General features: G+C 40.9%; 1 protein-coding gene across 7 annotated transcripts in view; it reads left to right on the top strand.

Moving 5' to 3' along the window:
- MCF2L2 (MCF.2 cell line derived transforming sequence-like 2) overlaps positions 1 to 22,746 on the top strand; it is a 206,709-nt gene that overhangs the window by 79,107 nt on the left and 104,856 nt on the right. For all 7 annotated transcript variants that reach the window (XR_004321303.1, XM_032483474.1, XM_032483460.1 and 4 more), the window contains 6 exons: positions 2,235 to 2,384; positions 10,670 to 10,794; positions 12,123 to 12,237; positions 12,656 to 12,775; positions 19,551 to 19,742; positions 22,006 to 22,197. Coding sequence is in view for 6 of the 7 variants with exons in the window: in XM_032483474.1 (XP_032339365.1) it covers positions 2,235 to 2,384; positions 10,670 to 10,794; positions 12,123 to 12,237; positions 12,656 to 12,775; positions 19,551 to 19,742; positions 22,006 to 22,197 (894 nt within the window). In the remaining variant the exon portion in view is untranslated. The remainder of the gene's footprint in view (positions 1 to 2,234; positions 2,385 to 10,669; positions 10,795 to 12,122; positions 12,238 to 12,655; positions 12,776 to 19,550; positions 19,743 to 22,005; positions 22,198 to 22,746) is intronic.

A 22,746-nucleotide genomic window follows, 5' to 3' on the forward strand; every position in this document is an offset into this window, starting at 1 on the left:
AAGACAGCCCCCCCACAGTAAAGAATTATCTGGAACAATGTAATAATAGTGCCAATGGTGAGAAACCTTGCACTAACAGATGCTGCCTTAAGGTTTGCTGTGGGGAATAAGTGATATCATGTCTATGAAACAACCTGGCATACAGTATTTTATTCTTTCCTAATGACTCTTAGTGTTGGTTATCATGTTAAACTAGAAGGGTCAGTAATATTGATGAAAAAGTAAGACTGAAACTCAGCAAATAATAAGTGTTTCTATATAAAGTTGTCATTCCCCTTTCCCTGCCCTCCTAGCCCCGCACTTTAAAAAAGATTAGGTTTTCTAAGCAAAATGAGAAGCCCCCTTCCCACCCTGAGGATAGCTTGTGGTGTCAGCACATCTGTCTGTATGTGCTCACTTTGGAAACATGTTCAATATTTACTGATGAATACCGCAATTACATTTGATTAGGTAGAATTCACCCTGTTTTAGAATGTAATGTTTTGTTTAAAAAAAAAAAACAAGGAAATTTAAGAACTAAACAAAAATAGATATCTAGCAACATAACGCATTCATTTCAAAGCTACAGATTCTAATCCCTCTCACTTCTGTGTATGCTGTGTAATTTCAAGGGAGGCACGTTTTTTCCCCAAAACCTAGAGGAAAGTCCATGACCTGAGCAAGAGCCCCTTAAAGTTCTCTTTAATTTTACCATAATAATGGTGACTCCAAGAGAATACGATTAAAAAACAAAAAAAAAGGAGTGGTGAAGTTTTTCACAAGCATTTAATTCTAAGTAAGTCTAAATATGAAAGATAAGGAGAGAAGCTGACTATTATAAGTGTGATGATGGTCATCCCAGGATGAAGTTTCATTAAATCATATGAAACATGGAACTTGGAGTGCTTCTAGGCTTGCTTTCTTCACTTCCTAGAGTTTTATTTCATTACTTTAGTAACCAAAAGAACTTACTGTCCCATCAGCTTTATTGGGCTAGCCAGCTCTCCCTTTTGCTCTAATTTCTCTAACAATCCTTTATTTTATTGTGTTGTTCATGTTTTTCAAGTTGCCTCTAATCTGTTTTGAAACAACACAAATTTGCAACAAATATAGAAAAAAAAAAAAACTGAAGCACCTTGTCATCAAAACCAAAATTGTTCTCTAAGAACTTAGAGAGGTAAATAAGACTAAGGTCATGAAGACTGATTATTTAAAGACAGGCATGAACAGCATGTACATACAGCTCCCCTCCCACCAGGCTTAGTTTGTACTTATAGTTTATGTTTGTTCAAGTGTAAAACATATTGTAGCAAACTTTTAAAAATACAACTAATCCTGAAGCAGAGATAATTCTTCACATGCCTTTTGCAAATTTTCTGTATACATTTTATATACACATACATAATTAGAAATATAATTATATATATGCATATACATATTATTTTATATATTATGAACATATAAATCTTTTTTGGTAATAGTGTGCTTTCTGGATGTCAGATCTTTGAGACTCATAAAAAGTCAGAACTAAAAAGAACTTCAAAATTAATTTATTGCAATCACCCTTATTTTACAGATCAGGAAACTGACCTTCAGAGTAAAGAAGTGTTTTATCCAAGGTCATATGATCAGGTAGTGGCAGAGACAAGACTAAGGCCAAGCGCTTTTTAATCACCCTATCAGGGTCAGGTCCTCTGTGCCATTTTCAATTAGTGATCATTAATAATCATCAATTAGTGATTATTCACTAATCAGACACATGGAATCAAGTTAATTTGTTAATAGAACCCATGACAGGAAACCTCTGGCTTTCCTCTATTTCTAGAATGTCATTTGCAAGCCTTACACCTACTTCTCTTAGTTCTTACTGTTAATATTGTTACACTTGTAAGGTACTCAGCTGTGCCCGAGATCCTTTCACATTTGCCATTTCTTCTGATCCTCAAAAAAACTCCTGCAGAAAGAGAGCAAATATTGGTTGAATCTTGCCTTCTTTCTTTCCTTCCTTACTGCCCAAGTAAGATGATCTTGGGCAATTCGTTGAACCTGTTAGAGAGCTTCAGTTCCCTCTTCTATAAAATGGAGATGAAAAGCCTTCCACTCTGGATTATTTGTCTGAGATGATAGACAAATCTGTAGCAGTAAGTGCAATGCATGGCCCACTGCAAATACTCAGGAAATGGCAGCTAGTTCTCCTCTCCTTTTGTTAGTGAATGTTAATCCGTCCACATTGTTATGATTGTCTGACTTTCCAGGCCATTGAAAACTTTGCCTTGGCATTAAAGACTACTGCCCAGATGCTCCAGACTTTTGGGGCCTGCCTGGCCACAACAGAGCTGCCCAGAAGTGTGCCATCCAGTGAAGACCTTCTCATGTCCCACACAAGGCAGCGGGGCCAGTTACAGGTGAGTGGTCCATGATCTCCCAGAGGCCTACCTCTGTGCTGGCAGGTGGTCAGCTTCCTGGAGAGTGCTGGGAGCCAAATTATAAGTTAAGCCCTCTTCTTCCCCCTTCTCCAGTGACTTGGCAGCCTCTAATCATCTTCAGTCCTCTGGATAGGCAGTACGTGAAGAGAAAAATCTCTTAAAGACTGGGTGGTGCATGTGAAAGGATTGCAGGTGAGAAGTGTGAGAAGCAGCACCTCGAAAAGAAACTCATTCCAGCTTTGTGCTGGCGAGACAAGGTGTGTGCACATCCCTTCAACGGCAGCACTCCTGTGATCTGCTCAAGACAGAGCAAGATATAATGGGCTGAAATTGCAGGGAGAAAGGGAGGGATGGGAGTTGGCTTTTGAAGCATAAGCTTTCTTGAGGCTGTTGTGAAGTTTGGGGGCAGACTAATTAGCTGGCTCACTGCTTCGCTCTATCAGGGATATGTCTTTTTACCTGGGGCCAGTTTGAGAAAGAGGACTATGAAAGGTGCTCTGAACTGAGTTTAAGGAGAGGCACCTATTAAGTGATTCATAAAAGCAGGTCAGAACCTGCTGGGAAGGGAGCTTGACAGACTCTTTCAGGTCATGCTGTAAAGGGAAGTCTTCTCAGGACTTACTGGATGGGTGGCATCCTCTTTCTGCCTTCACAAGCACAGTAAGGCCAAATCCATTATTTCACCAGAACGCAACAGGGCAGCAAACCAAGGATTGAATGGTTGATACATCTTAGCATTATGTGTGTTCTTGCTGGGTTGGCTTAAGAAAAACTGAACTCTTTTATCTGTGACACAAAATTTGCAAAACATTTGCTTTGCTAAGTGCTTGACTTTTTTTTTTATTCAAAATATATTGACTGTCCACCACTACATACCAAGAAAACAAACAAAGAAAATGAAAACTCAAAAAAATACATAGTTTAGGTAGGGGGGTTGAGGCAAACTAATTATTCCATGTGTCAGGGATCACTGTTTAATTCTGTCTTTAAGGTTCTTGATAATTAAAAAGAGTTCAAAATTTATTCTCAAGAGTAATCAAAAGATCTGGTTTGAAACTATAGAAGCCTGAAAGCATCCTGGAATTTTTCCTGAAAATGCCTCTGTAAAGGTTGACCTTTTTCTTTGACAAATATTTCGGCCAAGTTCACCTTCCATAGTTCTTGGAAGAGACAATGCAGGGTGTGAAAGTCTGGGTTGAGGGTAGCCTCTGTGAAATCTGCTGGAAAAGGGTTGGTGGTCCAAGCCCACAGGTCACGTATCTGAGGAGTGAAACTAGCTAGTCAGGTCCTGCTGTAAACGTGCAGTGAGCGTTCCCAGGAAAGGCAGATGAGTGGGTGTCTGTCATCTCTACACAGGCAAGGAACTCCACAGGGGTAAAGGAAGGGAAAGACTCAGTCTCCAAGATGGTGTAAGGACATTTTCTTGTGCATATTGACCAGCTGTTCTTGGAATTAAAACATGATTATGCAAGTCAAATCATTATGCTGTACACCTTAAACTTACACAGTGCTGTATATCAGTTATATCTCAGTAAAACAACTGGAAGGAAAAAAGAATATTAAGTGAATTTGGGTTAAAAATATAAGTTATTCTATCTTTACTTTACTAAGTAATATTAATATTCACTTAAACACAATACAGAGGATTCCTTTTTTTGTGATTAGTAATTATTGGCCAAATTTGATTTCTTTGTTTTTTAGCTTGTAAATTAGAAGCAAAAATTCCAAAATCATTGAGCTAGGTTTAGATTTTTCCTTTTTCCCATCCAAAAATGCTTTCAAGAGAGAAAGGGTTTATATTACAAAAAAAGGACTACTGTTTAAACATTTATTAATAACTTAGTAGTTTTGTGATTATCTATGCATTATTTTATTTTACTTTTATTAGTGTTTTACCTATTTTTTAACCAAAGTTTCTATAACTAATTGAATAGGTTTTTTTTTTCCCATTTGGAGAGTATCTTTTCCAAGTGAAAAAACAGTATGAGATTTAGCCTCAGAACAGTGAACTTTTAAATCTATTTAAATATCTATAGAAGTTACAGTGTATGATTTAAAGCTTTCTCCCAGCCTGGAAAGTTTTTGTCTAAACAGCATGACATTGAGAGATTTGGTTTAATTTCTTGATTTCCTTTCTCTGATGGATCTTTGAGAGCCCTTATTTTATTTTATTTATTTTTTATTGAAGTACAGTACATTTGCAATATCATTAGTCATTAGGGAAATGCAAATCAAAATGGCAGTGATATACCCACTAGGAATCCTATACAGTCTGACCTCTGTATCCATGACTCTTCATCCAAGGATTCAACCAACTGTGGATTGAAAATACTTAAAATTCATCCTGTTAATGAGGTCTTCAGTGACTTTGTATTATTTAAAATTTGTCTCTCCAGTTAACCTAGGGTCTGTGTGACTGCCTCCTGTTACTCTGTGTCCCATAATACAGCCCTAAAAAAGAATGAAATAATGCAATTTGCAGCTACATGGATGGACCTAGAGATTATGACACTAAGTGAAGTAAGTCAGACAGAGAGAGACAAACATATGATATCACTTGTATGTGGAATCTAAAAACATGATACAACTGAACTTATTTACAAAACAGAAATAGACTCACAGACAGAAAACAAACTATGGTTGCCAGAGGGGAAGGGTAGGGAGAAGGGATAAATTAGGAGTTTGGGATTAGCAGATACAAACTACTGTACATAAAATAGGTAAACAGCAAGGTCCTAATGTATAGCACAGGGAACTATATTCAGTATCTTGTAGTAACATAATGAAAAAGAATATATATATATATGAATCACTATACAGTACACTAGAAACTAACAGAAAATTGTAAATCAACTATACTTCAATAAAAAAAAGTAGAAAGTATAGGAAAATGGCATTATTTTAAAGAGATGCATCCTGAGGCATTTAGGGGACAAATAGCATAATATCTAAAACTTAATTTCAGTTGTTTGTTGAGGGGATAGTTATAGAGAAAGTTAAAGCAAAATGGTTAAATATTAGTAATAGATAAATCTAAATAGAAGGGGATGAGTGTTCATTGTATTATTCTTTCAACTTTTGTGGATGTTTGCAGATTCTCATAACCTGTAGAGATGGGGGAAAATGTTACCAACATATGCCACATACAAGAAAAGGGAAATTGCTCCCTCGAAGTATTTTACTAAGTGGGACAGTAAATAGAGCAGTTACCTATAACTAACTCAGCATAAATCACACTTTTGCATTTATCATCCCACCCAGCAATCTGCTCAAAATAGGGACAGCATAGTGCCAGGTACTTTGGGGCACAGAATAGCAGAAGGCAGTCACACAGACCCTACATTAACTAGAGAGACAAACTGTAAATAATAAAAAGTCACTGAAGACCTCATTAATAGGGTGAATTTTAGCTAGATTTTGAGGAATGGACAGGATATGAATATTCTGAAAAGTGAGAGACAAAGAGGTCATAAGTAAAGATCAAGAAGCAGAAATAAACCAGGTCTGTTTGAAATATGGATCCAAGTAGAGCCATAAGGAGAATTTCTGTAGGAAATTTATTCATTCCTCAATTTTTATAACACCTAGGTTTTATGAATACAAAAATATGACCCTGCAACATCTGCCTTCAAAGAGCTGACAAAGTACAACTGGCTTTAAACAACTGGCTCTGTATCTGTCAGTTCCTCATTCAAAGATTCAACCAACCTTGGATCAAAAATATTGAGGAAAAAAAAATCTAGAAAGCTCCAAAAAGCAAAACTTGAATTGCCACATGCTGGCAACTATTTACATAACATTTGCATAGTATTTCCAACTATTTTTATAGTATTTGCATTGTTTTAGGCATTGTATGTAATCTAAAGAGTACAGAAAGATGTGCATAAGTTACATGCAAATATTACACCATTTTATATAAGAGTCTTGAGTACCTACGGATTTTGGTATCTACAGGTGTCCTAGAACCAATCTCCCTCAGATACCAAGGGATGACTGTAGTAAAAAAGGTAGATAATAACAAGTTGTTGGTGAGGATGTGAACAAATTGGAACCCTCATACATTGCTGGTGGGAATATAAACTTTGGCAGGTCCTCAAAATTTAAACATAAAGTTACCATATGACTCAGCAATTCTACTCCTAGATAGATACATAAGAGAATTGAAACATGTTTCACACAAAAGCTTAAACAAGTAAAACATGTTCATAGCAACATTGCTCATAATACTTAAGAAGTGGAAATGACCAACATGTCTGTCAACTGATGAATGAATGGACAAACTGTGGTATATATATCCATACAATGGAGTATCATTCAGCTGTTGAAAGGAATAAAGTGCTGATGCATGCTATGCATGTATGAACCTTGAAAACATGCAAAGTGAAAGAAAGCAGACACAATAAAGCTGCATACTGTATGATTCCATTTATATGAAATATCCAAACATGGGCAAATCCATAGAGAAAGCAGGTGGATTAATGGCTGCCAGGAGCTGGGAAGAGAGAGAAATGGAGAGTGATTGCTAATAGGAATGGAGTTTCTTTTGGGGGGGGTGATGAAAAATGTTCTGGAAAAAAACCTGGAATTATACACTTTAAAAGATTGAATTTTATGGTATAGGAATTATATGTCAATTTTTTTAAAAAGAAAGATTTGGGGGCTCTAAGACAATGATAAAATAACCACAAACCCTACACAGATATGTCCTTTCTTGCACTGTTTTTGATGGCCTTGCAAACATTCTCCGCAAAACAGCTCTTCCTACTGTCCTTTTCCATGCTGGCTTTGGAGGCAGGTCACAGAAGCAGGTAATTTCCCTCTTGGATCTCAAAGAGGGTGATTCTCACCTGTTAGTCTTATTTAGACCAGAAAATGGGACCTTGACCTTTAGCTCTCAGATGCTTTAGTCAACTAAGAACACTGTACCATGTATTCATTTAAATAAGATAAGACTCCCATTTGTTGTTATTGTTGTTAAAATAAGAAATCTGAAAGAGCAGTAGGCCTTTTTCTCATTGTTCAGGAGGAGAGGAAAGTGCCAGTGGCCCTTCAGTTATGTGACAGAGCAATCTTTACAAACACAAATACTGTTTAGTACTCAGTATTTGTTCCATTCAGTATTCATTCAGTTTTGTCTTCAGAGGTGACAATTCCATCAGTAATACCAGGGTAACAAATAATCAATCAGATAATCAATCAGATAATCAATCAATTATAAGTTATGTTCATAGGCCCTAGCAATAATTTTAGTCTTAAGAGTTTTTAAGGACCCCTTTGTTCAAATCTACTTGCAGAGAACGTAAGTTAGAAGTGGGTAGGCACAGTGGGGAGGGTATAGCCCAAGCGGTAGAGTGCATGCTTAGCATATACAAGGTCCTGAGTCCACTCCTCAGTACCCCTTCTAAAAATAAATAAGTAGGTAAACCTAATTACCATTGCCACTCCCCCCCAAAAAAAGAGGTGGGTGGGCACAGAGGTCTTGATTTTGCATAGGAAGACAAAATTGGTATTATAAATACAAATAGGTATTTCAATAGGTACAAAATACCATAGGATATTTCGAAGTTAATACCTTAACATTCAGTATTTCGATCTAGTTTTATGTCACAGGAAGATCTCTCTCAGCAGCGACTGAGGAAGGGGGATGCCTCATCTCTTTCAAGGACTTTTTCCCTAAATTATGAAGATTTGCATTTTAAAGGCCAGATTCTGGAATTCATTTGTCAGCAGTATAAACAACACAGGGGAGTAGAGGTTTTTAGTGGCAAAAATTGGGTAAATAATAAAAGTGGAATAATGAGTGTAAAATATTAATCATCATACATTGTCTAGGCTCTGATTGGTCCTTTTACTTCCCACCTTACTTCCACTCCCAGCCCATGACACAGCTGAGCATGAAGGCCTGGCATATAGTAATAGTTCTTTATAGTAAATACATTCTAAATGAAGGAATATCTATGTTCATGCTTGCCCCTGTCATAGGGAAAAATACCCCCAAGAAAATTTAAATTCTTTTGACCCTGAAGTGGTCCCCCATGCCTTGCTAAGTGGTCTTCTTCTGACCAACTGCTTGTTTTCATAATGATGAGTACACACTGGGACAGCCATACCAGTTGTTTAAAGGATTAAAGATTTACATCCCTTGAGTACCTCACTCCACTTCCCTGGCCCATTTTCTAGGACCCACGAGACCTCCTCGTGAGTCTGGCAATTAGAGGGTTAACACCTGGACCACACTTGGCCTCAGGACTGTTTCAGCATTGTGTCTGACTTCTGTGCTGATTGATCAGTGCTTGCTCCATACAGATATTAAATATTTTGAATTGTCACCACTGTGAACAAGGACAAACTCCATTTTGGGGTTTGGCAACGTACCTTTATGCTTTCCAAGTACTATAGTTCCTCTATCTTTCCCTCCATGTTTACGGCAGATTTTGGTAACCCTACAGAAGCTGACTATGTGGCTTGGTCCCAAAGCAGAAACCAGGTCACGATTTTTCCTTGTATTTTTTAATTATGTAAAGGAAACACACAGTGTATAATATCACCTGCTACGATTCACCTTCTCTCTCACACACACTTTCCTCACACTCTGCAGCTTTTTGGCTGTATTTCTCTTCCAACTTTCCCCCTCTGATGTCTCCTTCTTCCCCTAGCAACATGCCCCTTCCTCTTTGATCCCTCCACTTTTCCTCCCAGTTCTATATCACACACTTTGTGTGTGTGTGTGTGTGTGTGTGTATAAATAAGATAATGGCTAATGCCACAATGCTGCTGGAATGCTGGAAGCTCAAAGGCACTTAAGAAACTGGGTAGGAAAGCCAAGACCCTTCTTCATGTGTAGGAGGAGCAGGGAAAAGCTAAGAGCAATTACTAACAAGTGCTTTTTTCTCCCCCATCATATCTTGTCTTTATCCATCTGCAACCTGATTTCTTATAGACTGTTTTTAATTTATCCAACCTACAAATATTTAATGAGCACTGATGAGATAAGAAATGAGGGCCGATACTTGAGAGTGGAAAAAAAATGATATGTCCAGTTCCCAGGCAAGAATACCAGCCAAGTGGCTGACTTGGGATGTTACCTGAAGAGGACAGAGCCACAGGGAGTGTCCCAACAATTCTGAGAGACTAGATCAAGGAAGTCAAATCTATCAATAGCCAGATTCTGGGATGAGTTTAAACTGGGTATGGATTAATAGAAGCCTTCAAAGGGGTAAATACAGGAGTGGGATGGGAGACAAGGAGCAAAGGCATGGGGTTGAGAGGGCGGGGCTTCTGTGTGACCAGAGTGGAGAATATAAAACTCCTCCCACAGGGAATGTGCTCCGAACCAACCGTGTGAAGGCTGGAGGTGGCTGAGCCTGGTGGAAGAGATTCAGTGATCCTGTGCATCAGGGTGATTGTTCTGTGACTATGGAGCTATTCTTACCTTCAGGGCACACCAAACCAGAATCCTGTGTGAACCAGGAACCAAACCCAGAATTCCTAGCAACAAAATTCTAGGCCAGCCTCCACCCCTTTTGGCTTACCTTATGGCCAATGCTGAAGGCATTGAGAAACCACCTTCACTGCGTGAGTAGAGGCCTAGAGCCACTAGATTTGGAAGGACATAGCCTGACATCTTCCCCAGTTGCAGCACCCTAGGTCCCCATGTCAAAAGAGAAGAATACAATTGCCTTGGAAATATGAATCTTTCCATGTCAAACTGAAATTTCTGCCCATCTCTGCCAAACTTTGATAATTGAACAAGGCTGTACTTTGGGGCCAGGTAGGAGAACTGGCAGATATTTATTGATGAGACCAGATGAAGTTTTTTTTCATGGTCAATAAGTAGTTATTACATTATTACTGCATGGTTGTTTCCAGCACTTAACACTAGGTATCTGTCATTTTCTTGCTTCTGGTTACTATCTTGGACTAGAACCAATTTTATTAACTAATTGCTTTTAATTTCCAGTAAGAGCTTGAGATATACACAAAAACTTAACAGTTGTTGCTTTTGGAAAGGGAAAGTAGATGGGCTGTGGACACAAGACTTACTTTTTCCAATATATGCCCTTTTATATATTTTGAATTTTGTATCACGTGTATGCTACTTAGTAGGAATAAGTTAATCAATTTAAAAGATGCAGCTTGACTTCTTTATCATTTAATTTCCTAAATGAAAAATTTGCTGATCTACCATTCTCCTCACTTCAAATCTGCCAAGAATTTGTTTTCGTTAATTCCCTCTGAGAGAGACTGTATTTTCCTTTCTCTAGGATAAGCTGAAATTACTTGGAAAGCAAGGGGCCACATTGCTGTCATGCATTCAAGAACCAGCAACCAAAAGTCCCTCGAGCAAACTCAATCTCAATGAACTTGAGAATGTAGCTACCATGGAAAGGTGAGTGAGAGAGGTGGAATCTGCTTCTCTGGGAGGGAAACCATATAAAACAAGATGATATGAGACAACCAAGAACATATTGGAGCAGCTACTGATGGGTCTTGGTGGGGTCAAAAAAGAATATTTGAGACAACAGAAGAAAAACCATGGTATCTATCTGGCATCCATGTACAGAGATCTTTCTATGAGAATACTGTTCCCTCTTCCTATGATATGCTTTCATCCCAGGATGTCAAGGAAGATGGTAGGATTTATTGAGCTTTATTTCCCAGTAACAGTTTGGGTGGGTGCTGTGCTTTGCACACCTGTCTTCTCAGGTGGAAAGAAATAGGCACAAAGGCAGTTTGGTGCAGCCACTATGGAAAATGGTGTGGAGATTCCTAAAAACACTAGGAATAGACTGACCATATGACCCAGGATTCCCACTCCTGGGCTTGTATCCAGAAGGAACCCTACTTCAGGATGACACCTGCACCCCAATTTTCATGGCAGCACTATTTACAATAGCCAAAACATGGAAACAGCCTAAAATTCCGTCAACAGGTGACTGGATAAAGAAGAAGTGGTATATTTATACAATGGAATACTACTCAGCCATAAAAACCGACAACATAATGCCATTTGCAGCAACATGGATGCTCCTGGAGAATGTCATTCTAAGTGAAGTAAGCCAGAAAGAGAAAGAAAAATACCATATGAGATCGCTCATATGTGGAATCTAAACAAACAAAAACAAAAACAAACAAACAAACAAAAACAAGCATAAATACAGGACAGGAATAGACTCATAGACAGAGAATACAGACTTGTGGTTGTCAGGGGGGCAGAGGGTGGGAAGGGATAGACTGGGATTTCAAAATTGTAGAATAGATAAACAAGATTATACTGTATAGCACAGGGAAATATACACAAAATGTTATGGTAGCTCACAGAGAAAAAAATGTGACAATGAGTGTGTATATGTCCATGTATGACTGAAAAATTGTGCTGAACACTGGAATTTGACACAACATTGTAAAATGATTATAAATCAATAAAAAATGTTAAAAAAAAAAAAAAAGAAATAGGCACAAAGGTAAGGTTACCTGGGGCACATTTTGAAGCACAGCAGCTGCATCTGAAGTGAAGTTCCTGCCTAGCACTGAGGATGTCCTGACTGAAAAATGGAAAATGTGGGAACCAGCTGAACCACGACAAAGTCCTAGGTGGCACAGACTTCCGTGATGAGATTACCGCAGTTAGTAACACTGCCTGAAAACATGGGTGTTATCTACATGAGCCTGAGGAAATGAATGCTAACTGCTTGTCCTTTCTCATTCTCTCTTCAGGTTATTGGTTCAGTTGGATGAAACAGAAAAGGCTTTTTGTCAGTTTTGGTCTGAGCATCACCTGAAACTTAACCAATGCCTACAACTACAGCACTTTGAACACAACTTTTGTGAGGTGTTATTTTCTTGTTTAATAGAACTTCCTTTTATGGTTCAGTGACTTCTGGTTCTCTCTTCCCTCTTGAACTCCCTAATCCAGCCCCCTTTTTATACCTTTGATTCCTCTTCTCACTTTTTCAGTGGGATAGCAATGTTCTAGAATCCTGTTTTCCTTTTGGCATATTTCAGTAATGGTTTACCTTCCTTTTTGATCAATGAGCTGTTCAGTGTAGTTTTAATAGTCCATCTGTATGTGTCTGAGCACCCCAGCTTAATCTGAAAGCTAATGAGTTGTATTTTTAAAAAAAATTTATGTAGATATGCGCATGTCCTGAATCCTTTTTGGATTTTCGAGTTGTCTGGAGTATAACAAACTGAACCTCCTGATGGGTGCTCATTGGCTTATTTCTGGACTTTTCTAATGTGTCTTGTAGGTTAAGCTTACCCTGAAAAACTTGTTGGCAGAGCAAGCAGAGTTTACAGACATCGGAGACAGTGTGATGCATGTGGAGCAACTTCTTAAGGAATACAAAAAACTGGAAGGAGAAGGCCAGGTTTGGCTTTTTGCTGTTTTTGTGGACTGGGAGGGAAATCACTGTGGATGGTGACAGATCATGGTTACTCATTATTGTTAGTAGGTTACCGAAAGACATGGGAATGCCCAAATCCTGCCTTTTTAGTCACCCCACTGTCACTCCAGGTCCCCAAGGAGATGTGCACGTTCACAGCTATGAGGAGCAATGCGGACAGTGCAGAGCTCTGTTAAGACTGCTGGAGCCCCCATCTGAGGCTGGAGGAGTAGAGGGGATAGTGAGAGTTTCAGGTGGCCCTGCCCACTCGTGGGGTGGCAGCGCTAGTGGAGGAGTGGCAGCAAATAAGGTTACAATGGGTGCATTACCCACTGGGCCGGATATGGGGGAGGGGTTTGGTAGTAAGGCGGGGAAACTTTGAAAGGGGAAACCAGAAAAAATACCTAGCTTTATAATAAGCAAGACTGTGAAAAAGGGGAAACTGGCCCACATTAATTTAATTTAATTTAAACAGTTTCCCAGATCTGTACACAAATCAGCGCTTAAGAGTGAGCCAATTTAAATCCTTACAAATTTGGCTTATTACAAATTAAGAAATCCCAGTCATCTCTTTCCAGAGAAGTTCCTTTCTGCTTTTCTTTAATTAGGTTCTCTATATTTTTGTCTCTTGGGAACGAAGTCCTCTGTGGTTACCCCTTCCTTTCTGAGTTAATATGGAGACGTATTTCCCCAATGGTAATTTTGTAGTGCTAGAGATTTGATTCTCAAAGTGTAATCCTCTGGCCAGCAGTGCAGATGCCACTTGAGTGAGAACTTATTAGAAATATGGAGAAATCTCAGGCCCCATCTTGGAATCAGAATCTGCATTTTAGTAAGATTCCCAGGTGTTTGACATGCACATTGTATTTAGAGGTGTCCTTCCCCAAAGAACAGTAACAGATGTAAACCAAGGCCACTCTGGCTTTGAGAGTTGTCAGTTATGAATTGAGAGCTGGAGGTGCTTTTGCACACACGTGAACACACAGACTCACCTGTGCACCCAGTGAGAACTCTTTGTTATCAATAATTGTTGACAGCTAAACACTTTAGTACTGAAGGCATGAGTCATCAGAAATGTTTACTAAACAATGAAAAAAAGTGAGTTGCTGTATCTGATAACTATGTCTCAAATTCTCCAAGATAGTCCCAATTTTATGTAATTTTAGGTTTTTTTCAAGTGAACTCCTTATTAAATGTAGATACTATATATTTTCACTTACATACTTTCATATTTTAGGGGAAAATACCTCATTAAGCCCAGTGCCTTTATTTTTGGTTTGAAAATTTTGGTCATAATATATATGTATATCATGAAGGTAGCTACTGGCCTAGCAGGAAGGTGTTCTCTCATCACCGGCTGTTCCTACAGAGGTTACATTCTACTGGGGAGAGACAGACAAGTGAAAAGTAATCAAATTTACGATCATATCAGAGTGTGACAAGTGGAGTGAAGAAAATAAGAGGGTTTAACAGAGTGACTGGGGGTGCTGCTGTAATAGAGTAGTTACAAAAGGCCTCTCTGAGAAAGTGACCTTTGATCTGAGATCTGGATAGCCATGCAAAGATTTAGGGAATAGCAGTCAAGGCAGAGAAGTTGCAGGCACAAAGGTCTTGAGGTAGGAATGAGGGTGGGAGTCCAAGGAATGTGGCTGGAACCTAGTGAGCAGGGAGCAATGGCGGTGAGGACTGGATTTTATTCTCAGTGGAATGGGAAAACATTGGACGGTGCTCTGGGTTGTGTTTTAGATACTGGAGGTGGATCTGCATGACTGCATCCACATTCTCTCTTCTGCTCACCTCCTTGGACTTGTCATCTTTCTTACATACTTTAAAAATCACTGGCCAGGGATAAGAGTGAAACCTATGGTCATGGGACATAGAAATGTTCTGTGAACCGTGACCCACCCTTCACAGGCAGCATTCCTAAACCAGCTGGGCTAACCCACTGCAGACGACTCACAGAGCCCAGGCAGATTGGTCTTACCCGTTCTGTGCCTTGCTTACCCTGTTTTTTACTTATTTTCTCAAGGATGCAGAAGACCTACTCCTCTGCCTTTGAGGGAACCAAGCAAAGCTATCTTAGTATAACTGGGATTTTTTTAAACATATCTTCACTCAGATTTCTAAGAGGCATTGCTTCTTCAAGTGATAAGGGCTTGACTAGTCTTTCCATTTTGTCCTGTGAAGTGTTAAAGGGAAAAAGTGATGTTTGGGTAGAATCCACCAAAACCTGCTTCAGGTTTGACCTTCACTCAGTACCCAGGGATCAGCTTCCTTTTCAGCACAGCCACACACTGATTCCTGGGTTGTTGCCAACTTCCTTACTCTGTGCAGTGGTATCATCCTCATGGTTAACCTCTGAGCCAACTCACTAACCAGACTCCTCTTGCATACTAATTGAGCCTGTTCATTTATCCTGTTCTGATTTGAGGGTTTAGCAGTGTTTTGAGTGCTCATCTCTAATTCTGAGAAACAATGGTCTCAGTTCCCCTCTCACTTCTTTAAAAGCAGAATTTGCCGTAGAGTTTTGTCTGTGAGGCATGCTTGGGACTTTGGTGAGGGGCCAGCAAGGAACAGATCAAGACAGGACAAGGAGAACCAACCCTTTTTCAACCTTGACATCTCCTTGCAAGGCCAGGGGCCAGCAGTTACACTAGTGTGTCCATGAAGGCGTGGAACCCAGATCATTAACTTCCTAGGGATGTAATGTAGCTGGAGGGGCATGGCTTTTTTTTTTTAATGGAAATTTTCAAACACACACAAAAGTAGATTGGCTAATATATGGAACTCCCAGGTGTATACGGCTCCGTTTCAACGACCATGAACTCTCTGCCTTTCCTGTTTCATCTGGCCCACTTCCTCATGCGTGCATCCCATTCCTATGCCATTATCTGTGGGTCCATCCTGGGTTCCCCATTCCAGTAGTATCACTGCCTTTTCACCATTTTCTTCCACAGTAGTCATTTCCATCTTTCATCTATTACAGCAGTAGAGTCGTTGTTGGGAGAGGGGAATAAGCTGTTATTACAATACGGATTTCTGAATTACTTGCTCCAACTTGACTATCCAGCCTTTTGGTATTTTCAGCATCTGAAAGATGCCCTGGCAGGCTTATAGTCAGAGCACCTGATTTCAGTCATTTCTTTTTCATTATTTCTTTTTCAGTTTGTTGCCTGATTATCTTGAGCAGAAGCTGCATAGACTGAAAAATAAACTGCAGCTGGAAGGTTTTATAGCAAAGTTCTTTGCAGGCACCTGAAGGATCTGATAGTCAGGGCTGTGCAGCCATTATTCTAGCACATATGGGGAGGCCAAGTGGTCTGGAAGGTGGCAAGACACAGGCTTTGGTGTCAGGCAGAACCGAATTCAAATTTCAGCTCTAACAACTACCAGCTGTGTGATCCTAGTCAAGTTTCTTAGACATCCCCTCATCTGTAAAATGGTTGCTAATAATTCCTACCTCACAGAGTCCCTGGGAAGATGAAATCAGTTAGATGTGTAGTAAGGGCTCTGTGAGCGCCTGGAACGTAGCAGGTGGTCAGCGCTTGGAAGCTATTATTATCCATTCATTTCAGTAGAGCAGTCTTCCAGCCAGTGGTGGCTCCCATGTTATTTATGGATCTCTTTCCATAATCCATTCAGACATATTACTCACATCTTTCCTCCAACATCTCACGCATTTTAAGAACAGTTCTAAAGGGCGATATGCCGCTTGCCAAATGCAGGACAGTCTGTGACCGCCACCTGAAGAACAGCCTTGGTGAAGTTCCCTTGGCCCAGAAGACTTGTGCTATTCTTAATAAATTAGGCAGCTGGACTTTAAAAAAAAAAAAAAAAAAAAAGAGTCAACAGAGACTTCCTGGCCAAGTTTTCATGCTTCTATATTTGACTAAAGTCAGACAGGTTCAGTCAACCAAATGAGGTCTCTAAGCTCAGGCAGGACAATGCAGCCGTTTTTTTCTGTGTGTGTGTTGGTTGGGGCCACATTCTGGAGCCAGACTGCTTGAGCTTGAAGCCTGGCTCTTCTCTTTCCTGCCCAGGTCACCTTGGGCCATCGTGTCTCCACTCCTCTTTTGTAAAACAGCGCCTGCATTAAAGGGTTGTAAAGGGTGAAAGGAATAACCAGTGTAAGCGTTCAGAAGAGTGCCTGGCATATAATCAGCTCTCAGTTCTCGGTGAATGTTAGCTGCTTTGTTAATATCACAGAGGTAGTGAGGTAGATTCTGGGCTGCAGAACGCTTCCTCAGTTCAACCGCAGTGGCTGAGCAGTTCTAGCAAGAGTGTCTCACCCGTCCTTTATTCATTCTGCAAATATTTATTGATCTCCTAATTCCAAGGAATTAGCATTGTAACCTCCTTTGGGCAATGGTGACCTGTGAGTCTGGGCCTTTGCTGTTTAGAACAAGTGCACTGGATACTTATTCCTGAGTTATTTTAAATAGCCGCTGCTTGATTCGTGCCACTTTGTTCCCATATCATTATTCCTTTTTTAGTTTCGCACAACAGTCATTTATTCTTAAGTACCAAATATGTGCTGTATACTGTTAAAGTTGAATACAAGCTGGCGCATGCCCACAAGAGTCTGTGGTGTAGTGTGGGCAATAGATAACTGACCGCAGCACAGTCAAGTTCATGCTCTGATCAGGAAAGGCATAGACTGCTGTGGGAGCACAGAGAAGGGTCATCAGAATAAAGTGGGGGAGTCAGAGGAAATTTCCTGGAGAAGATGAACTCTGAAGTGTGATTTGGAGTTAGCTCTGGAGATGTGTGGGTGCATCAGGGGTGAAGGATGAGGAAGCAGGGGCTATGAGGGAAGGGCGGGGCTTTCTACACAGAGAAAGCAATTAGAGAAGGCATGGAGGCCAGAAGCTGCCTGAATATTTGAGGAATGAGTCATTAGTCCGGTTACAGTGGAGGACGAGGGTGACAGAAGTGAAGGAGGAGGAGGCACAGGTATGACCTAGATAATGAAAGGCCTCCCGTGCATTGCTCAGGAGTTCGAACTTTCTCCTGAAGATGACAGGGAGCCAGGAGAGGGTATGAGACCCGGGAGTGATGTAGACACGATAAGACGTTGTGATGGAGATGCTGCTGTGTCAGCAGTGTGGCGCGTGATTGGAAAGAGAGCCTGAAGGAAATCAAAGAGGTGACTGTCACAGTCAGAAAGCACCAAGGTCTGAACACACAGTGACAAGGAGGTGGGAGGGAAGGGCACAGAGTTCAAAAGGTATTAAGAAAGAGGTGTGCTCTGTGGGGCTTGGTGAATGACTAGCTGGGTAGGGCACAGGGGTTTTGAAATTGTTGAAACCATAAACCACTATAAACTAAGAGAGGGGCACGCTGTCATCACCCAGAATCCTCATGACTTTCTGTGTTACTACAAAAAGCTAAACCAGGACAAATGTAGCGTCCTGGATGCTCAGTGTGGTCAGCGAGGGTGTGTGTGGGCTTTCCGTTCTGGAGGCCTTTGGGGACTTGGTTGATTCAGGTCAATGTTGTTCACACAATTCCAACCAAGCAGCCTCCCCTAGTTCACTGGTTCATTCATTCCTTTATTTTATTGACCAAATATTTATGGGATGCCTACTAAGTGTTCTCATGGAGTTTAAATATTGGTGGGAGTGGGTGGAAGAAGGAGGAATCATACATTAAAGAAAAGAACCATTTAGGCATGGTGAGCCATTCAGATTAGGGATAGGTGGGGTAGGAACCCTCCTGACAGTCCAGAGGCCGGTCACGGGCCAGCCTTGCAAGCAGGCCTTTCTAAGGACAGCAGTCTCAGGCTGCTGTGTTAACTCTTCTGCGCAGCTCGGCTAGCGCCTTTTCAGTGAGCCTTTCCCTCACCATCCTATTTACAATAGCAACTACTCCTCTCCCTGTTTGATTTTCTCCATAGCACTCATCACTATCTAAGATATTATATTATCTACATATTTGTTATTGTCTGTGTCTCCTACTAAAATATAAGGTTCATGAGGGCAGGGATTTTTGCCTGCTATGTTTACCACCAAACCCCCAGCACCTGGACAGAGCTTGGCACATGGTAGGTCCTCAATAATACATAGTGAATGAATTAAAAACAGAAAAAAACACAGTACATGTGATTAGGACAAAGTGAGCCATGCAGAAAGAGGTAGGGGATGCGGTTGCTGAACAGATGAGGTCAGAGCGAACAGGGACCTTGTGGGTTACAGGAAAGGCTATAGAAAAACATATTTCTCATGATCCCCCATAGGGTTGCCCACAAAAGATCTTTACCATTTTTGCAATCTCAGCTCACTCCCCACCTTCCTCCAGGCCATGTGTCTGTCCCTTTTCTTTTTCCGTTTAGTTGACAAGAGAATTCAGAGTCTCCAGTTCTGTGCAATATAACACTTCATGCTCTTCTGCCCTAGAACTTACCACATTTGTAATAATCTAATTACTTGTATAATTTATTTAATATGTGAGTTCTCCATTGGATTGAAAATTCTTGGCTCGTTAACACTATACCCTCAAAGCCTAGCCCAGAACTCAACAAATATTTGATAGACTGACTCTCTCTCCTTCAAATTGCAGATGACCCTGAACTAGGTGAGACTTCCTGGGGACCTTGAACCACCCCAGCACTTTCCCAGGTTCCCCGCCCCAGGCTCTTGGCCTAAGACCTGACAAGCATCTCTCTAGCCTCCCTCCAGGTTTGGAGCACACAGTGCCAGGGGAATACCAGCCTCTCCGTGACCTGGCTTCTGATGCTTGACTGTGAATGTTCACTTCACAGGAGCCTTTGGAAAAGGCCCAGCTGCTTGCAGTAATTGGGGACCAGCTCATCCAAAGCCACCACTATGCAATGGACTCCATCAGACCCAGGTGCACAGAGCTCAGGCACCTCTGTGATGACTTCATCAATGAAAACAAGAAAAAACATGAGATTTTAGAAAAGTCCTTGGAATTACATAGACAGCTGGACAAGGTGAGCAAAACAAAGCCGTGACCATGATGTGTGTAAAATTTTCTGAAAAATGGTCTTAATCGTACTTGTCCACCCTGCCTCACATGATTGCTGAGAGGATGAAGTCTTTCATGTGAAACAATTCTCAAGAGGCATTAAAAACTGTGCAGATTCTAGGTCATGAAAGTATTGAAGGTCAAAATGCCCCAGCCATCCCACCACATCTCATTAGAATGAACTAAAGTTCATTTTCTCTGTGTGGACTCAGACTTACAGAGTGTGTTTTGGCCTGGCCCTGCGGGACATTTCTTGAGAAAGATCTTAATTAGAAAGATCTTAATGGCCTCATCTTACAGAGACAGAAACTGATATTCAGCATGGTTAAGTCAATGGGTCCCAACATTTGGTACATGAGGTGAGCTTGCTATAATTGCAGATTTCCTGATGTACCACTCTGGAGACTGATTCGCTAAGTTTGGATGATACCCAGAAATCAGTATTTTCATCATTGCCCAGGTGATTTGGTGTAGGTGGTACGTGGACAACACTGAGAAACCCTGGGATAAGATATTGCCCAAGACCACATGTAGGGTAAATAGGGGATCGCAGACTTGAAGTCAGGACTGCCAAATTCCAGCCACCGGGCCCCTTAGACTAGACAGCAAGGCTGTATGCAGAGCCCTCACAGGAAGGGGGCGTGGACCCTGGTGCCCTTCAGCAGTGATTTCTGAGGCCAGGGCCTGGTCAGCAGGCCCGTGACTTCTGGAGTCATCCCTGTCAGCTGTTCCCAGGCAACACAGAGCTCACTGCCATGAGTCAGCACACTCCATAACCACAGTTGTTTCTGATGGCGCGGGCACCCACCCAGGCTGTTTACATCATCCCATTGCCAAAGGGATTTTAGTGTCAATGAAATATACCTGTTCCAGAAGCAAGTGGCTCAGAAGGGCCTGGTGCACAGCTTGCTCTGTGTGCTGAGCTCTCTGCAGGATTGGCTGCTGTTTTCCTTATTCAATTTCTGCTCCAGAGATAATAGCTTAAAGCTGGTGTGTGTGTGTGTGTGTGCGCGCGCACGTGTGTGTGTTTGTCCGTGTATCTGTGTGTGTCTGTGTCTGTGTATATGTGTGTGTCGGAGAGCAAGTAGCTGCTGTGACCCTACAGAAGACTCCAGCTTAGTGTTTTCTGCAGATCTAGGCTTGATGTTTAAAGAGCACATTTTCACAGTATATATCAAAGCATAATTTCATCTGTTTTTGGATTTTCAAAAACATAGGAAGGAGGAGGAAAAAAGTTACTCATGGATACCTACCTGCATACTACCCCCCTCCTCAGCCCTACACAATAGGAATCATAAGTTTTTAAATATCTTTATTATTTTCTGTTATTCTAAAAGTAGTACACATCCAGTGTAGGTAATTTAGGGGAAAATTACAGGCAAATTTAAGTTGCCTGTAATTTTCCTACTTAGACATAACACCTTTGGAGAGCTCCCTTTTGCTTTTTTCTCCTCATAGTTCTTTTACAGAGCTCTCAGGTAAATTGCGTAAATGGCAATGCAGATGTACTTGCACTGGCAGCTTCTTTTCATGTAAATATTCAGACAGCACAAGGACCCTTGTCTTTCTGTTTAAGTTTTTAAAAAATTGAATTGTTAGAATTCATCACCTATCTGTTTTCATTCCAATGTTCTGGAAAATTTGGGTATTGCTGTTCTGAGTTACAAAGCTTTGCATTCTTAGATGCTTCCCTTGAAAAGACAAATGCTAAATAATGCAAATATGGACAGAGGAAAGTGGTGTGTTTGTTAAGAGACATTCCCTCTCCCAGGAAGACCCCACATAGGAGCCAGGTCTAAAGCCTTATTATGCACCATGTGCTTTTGTAACCAATTAGGATACAAGACAAGCGGTCTAAAAGGTAAACCCAAAAAGCCATCAGTTTCATTTGTCTAAGATTAGACCAAAGGTAGAAATACACAACTCTTTCCTTTGAACATGTGGCAATTACTGTCAGTGGGGAAAAAAAAAAAAGAATGCTCATACGATTCCATTTTTTGAATGGGTGGCTTCCCTAAGAAGTGTACAGATGTAAAATTGGTTTGGGCTTGTGTAGCTTATGGTTGTATTTACAGTGATTGGACCTCTAAACTTGATACTATCACATGACAATTTCCCATTTTCTCAGAATCCTCGTAGACCCTATATGAGCTCAGACCTCTTGAGGATTGTAGTGGCTGAGTTGTGGGCAGGCTAACTGCACAGGGTACTATGTTTCCTTCCCAAAGGTCAGCCAGTGGTGTGATGCGGGAATCTACCTCTTGGCTTCTCAAGCTGTAGACAAGTGCCAGTCCCGAGAAGGAGTTGACATTGCCTTGAACGACATTGAGACATTCCTGGACACAGCAAAAGAGTACCAGTTACCCAGCCCCAAGGAGTTTTACAGCGAGTTTGAGCTGATCCTCACCCTTGATGTGAAGGTAATGTTTCTGGGTTATTTTGATCATGTGGTTGGGAAAGGCATGTAGGGAGACTTTGCCTGTTGCCTGAGAAAGTCCATGTAGGATGTGCTGAGCAGGTTAACCAGTTCTTGAATCCTCAGGTGGCCTCTTAGACTCCTGGTTTGTGCCTCCTAGCAAACTGACCCTTCATGGTCTGACTCAAATACCACCTTCAGTCATTCATTTCTCTACGAGTACCTACGAGCATCTTTGATGTATCAGGCACTGTGCTGAATGCTGAGGACACAATTATGAGCAAAAATAGATGTAGTTTCATCCTTCATGGAACTTACAGTTTATGTATGGGAGAGACTGACATTAGTAAACATCAAACACAAAACACAAATATGTGTTGCAAGCTGAGATAGGTACTCTGGAGGATGGATTCAGGGTCCTATTGGGCATGTGACAGGGGAACTTGACCTGGACTGGGGAGTCAGGGAGGTCCCCTGGGAAGCGCCACTTGAGCCAAGGCCTGGAAAATGAGTAGAGAAGATGGGAGAGCCTTTCTGGAGAAAAGGAACAGCA

This window comes from Camelus ferus, chromosome 1 (genome assembly GCF_009834535.1).
Source record: "Camelus ferus isolate YT-003-E chromosome 1, BCGSAC_Cfer_1.0, whole genome shotgun sequence".
In the NCBI taxonomy this organism is placed as follows: Eukaryota; Metazoa; Chordata; class Mammalia; order Artiodactyla; family Camelidae; genus Camelus; species Camelus ferus.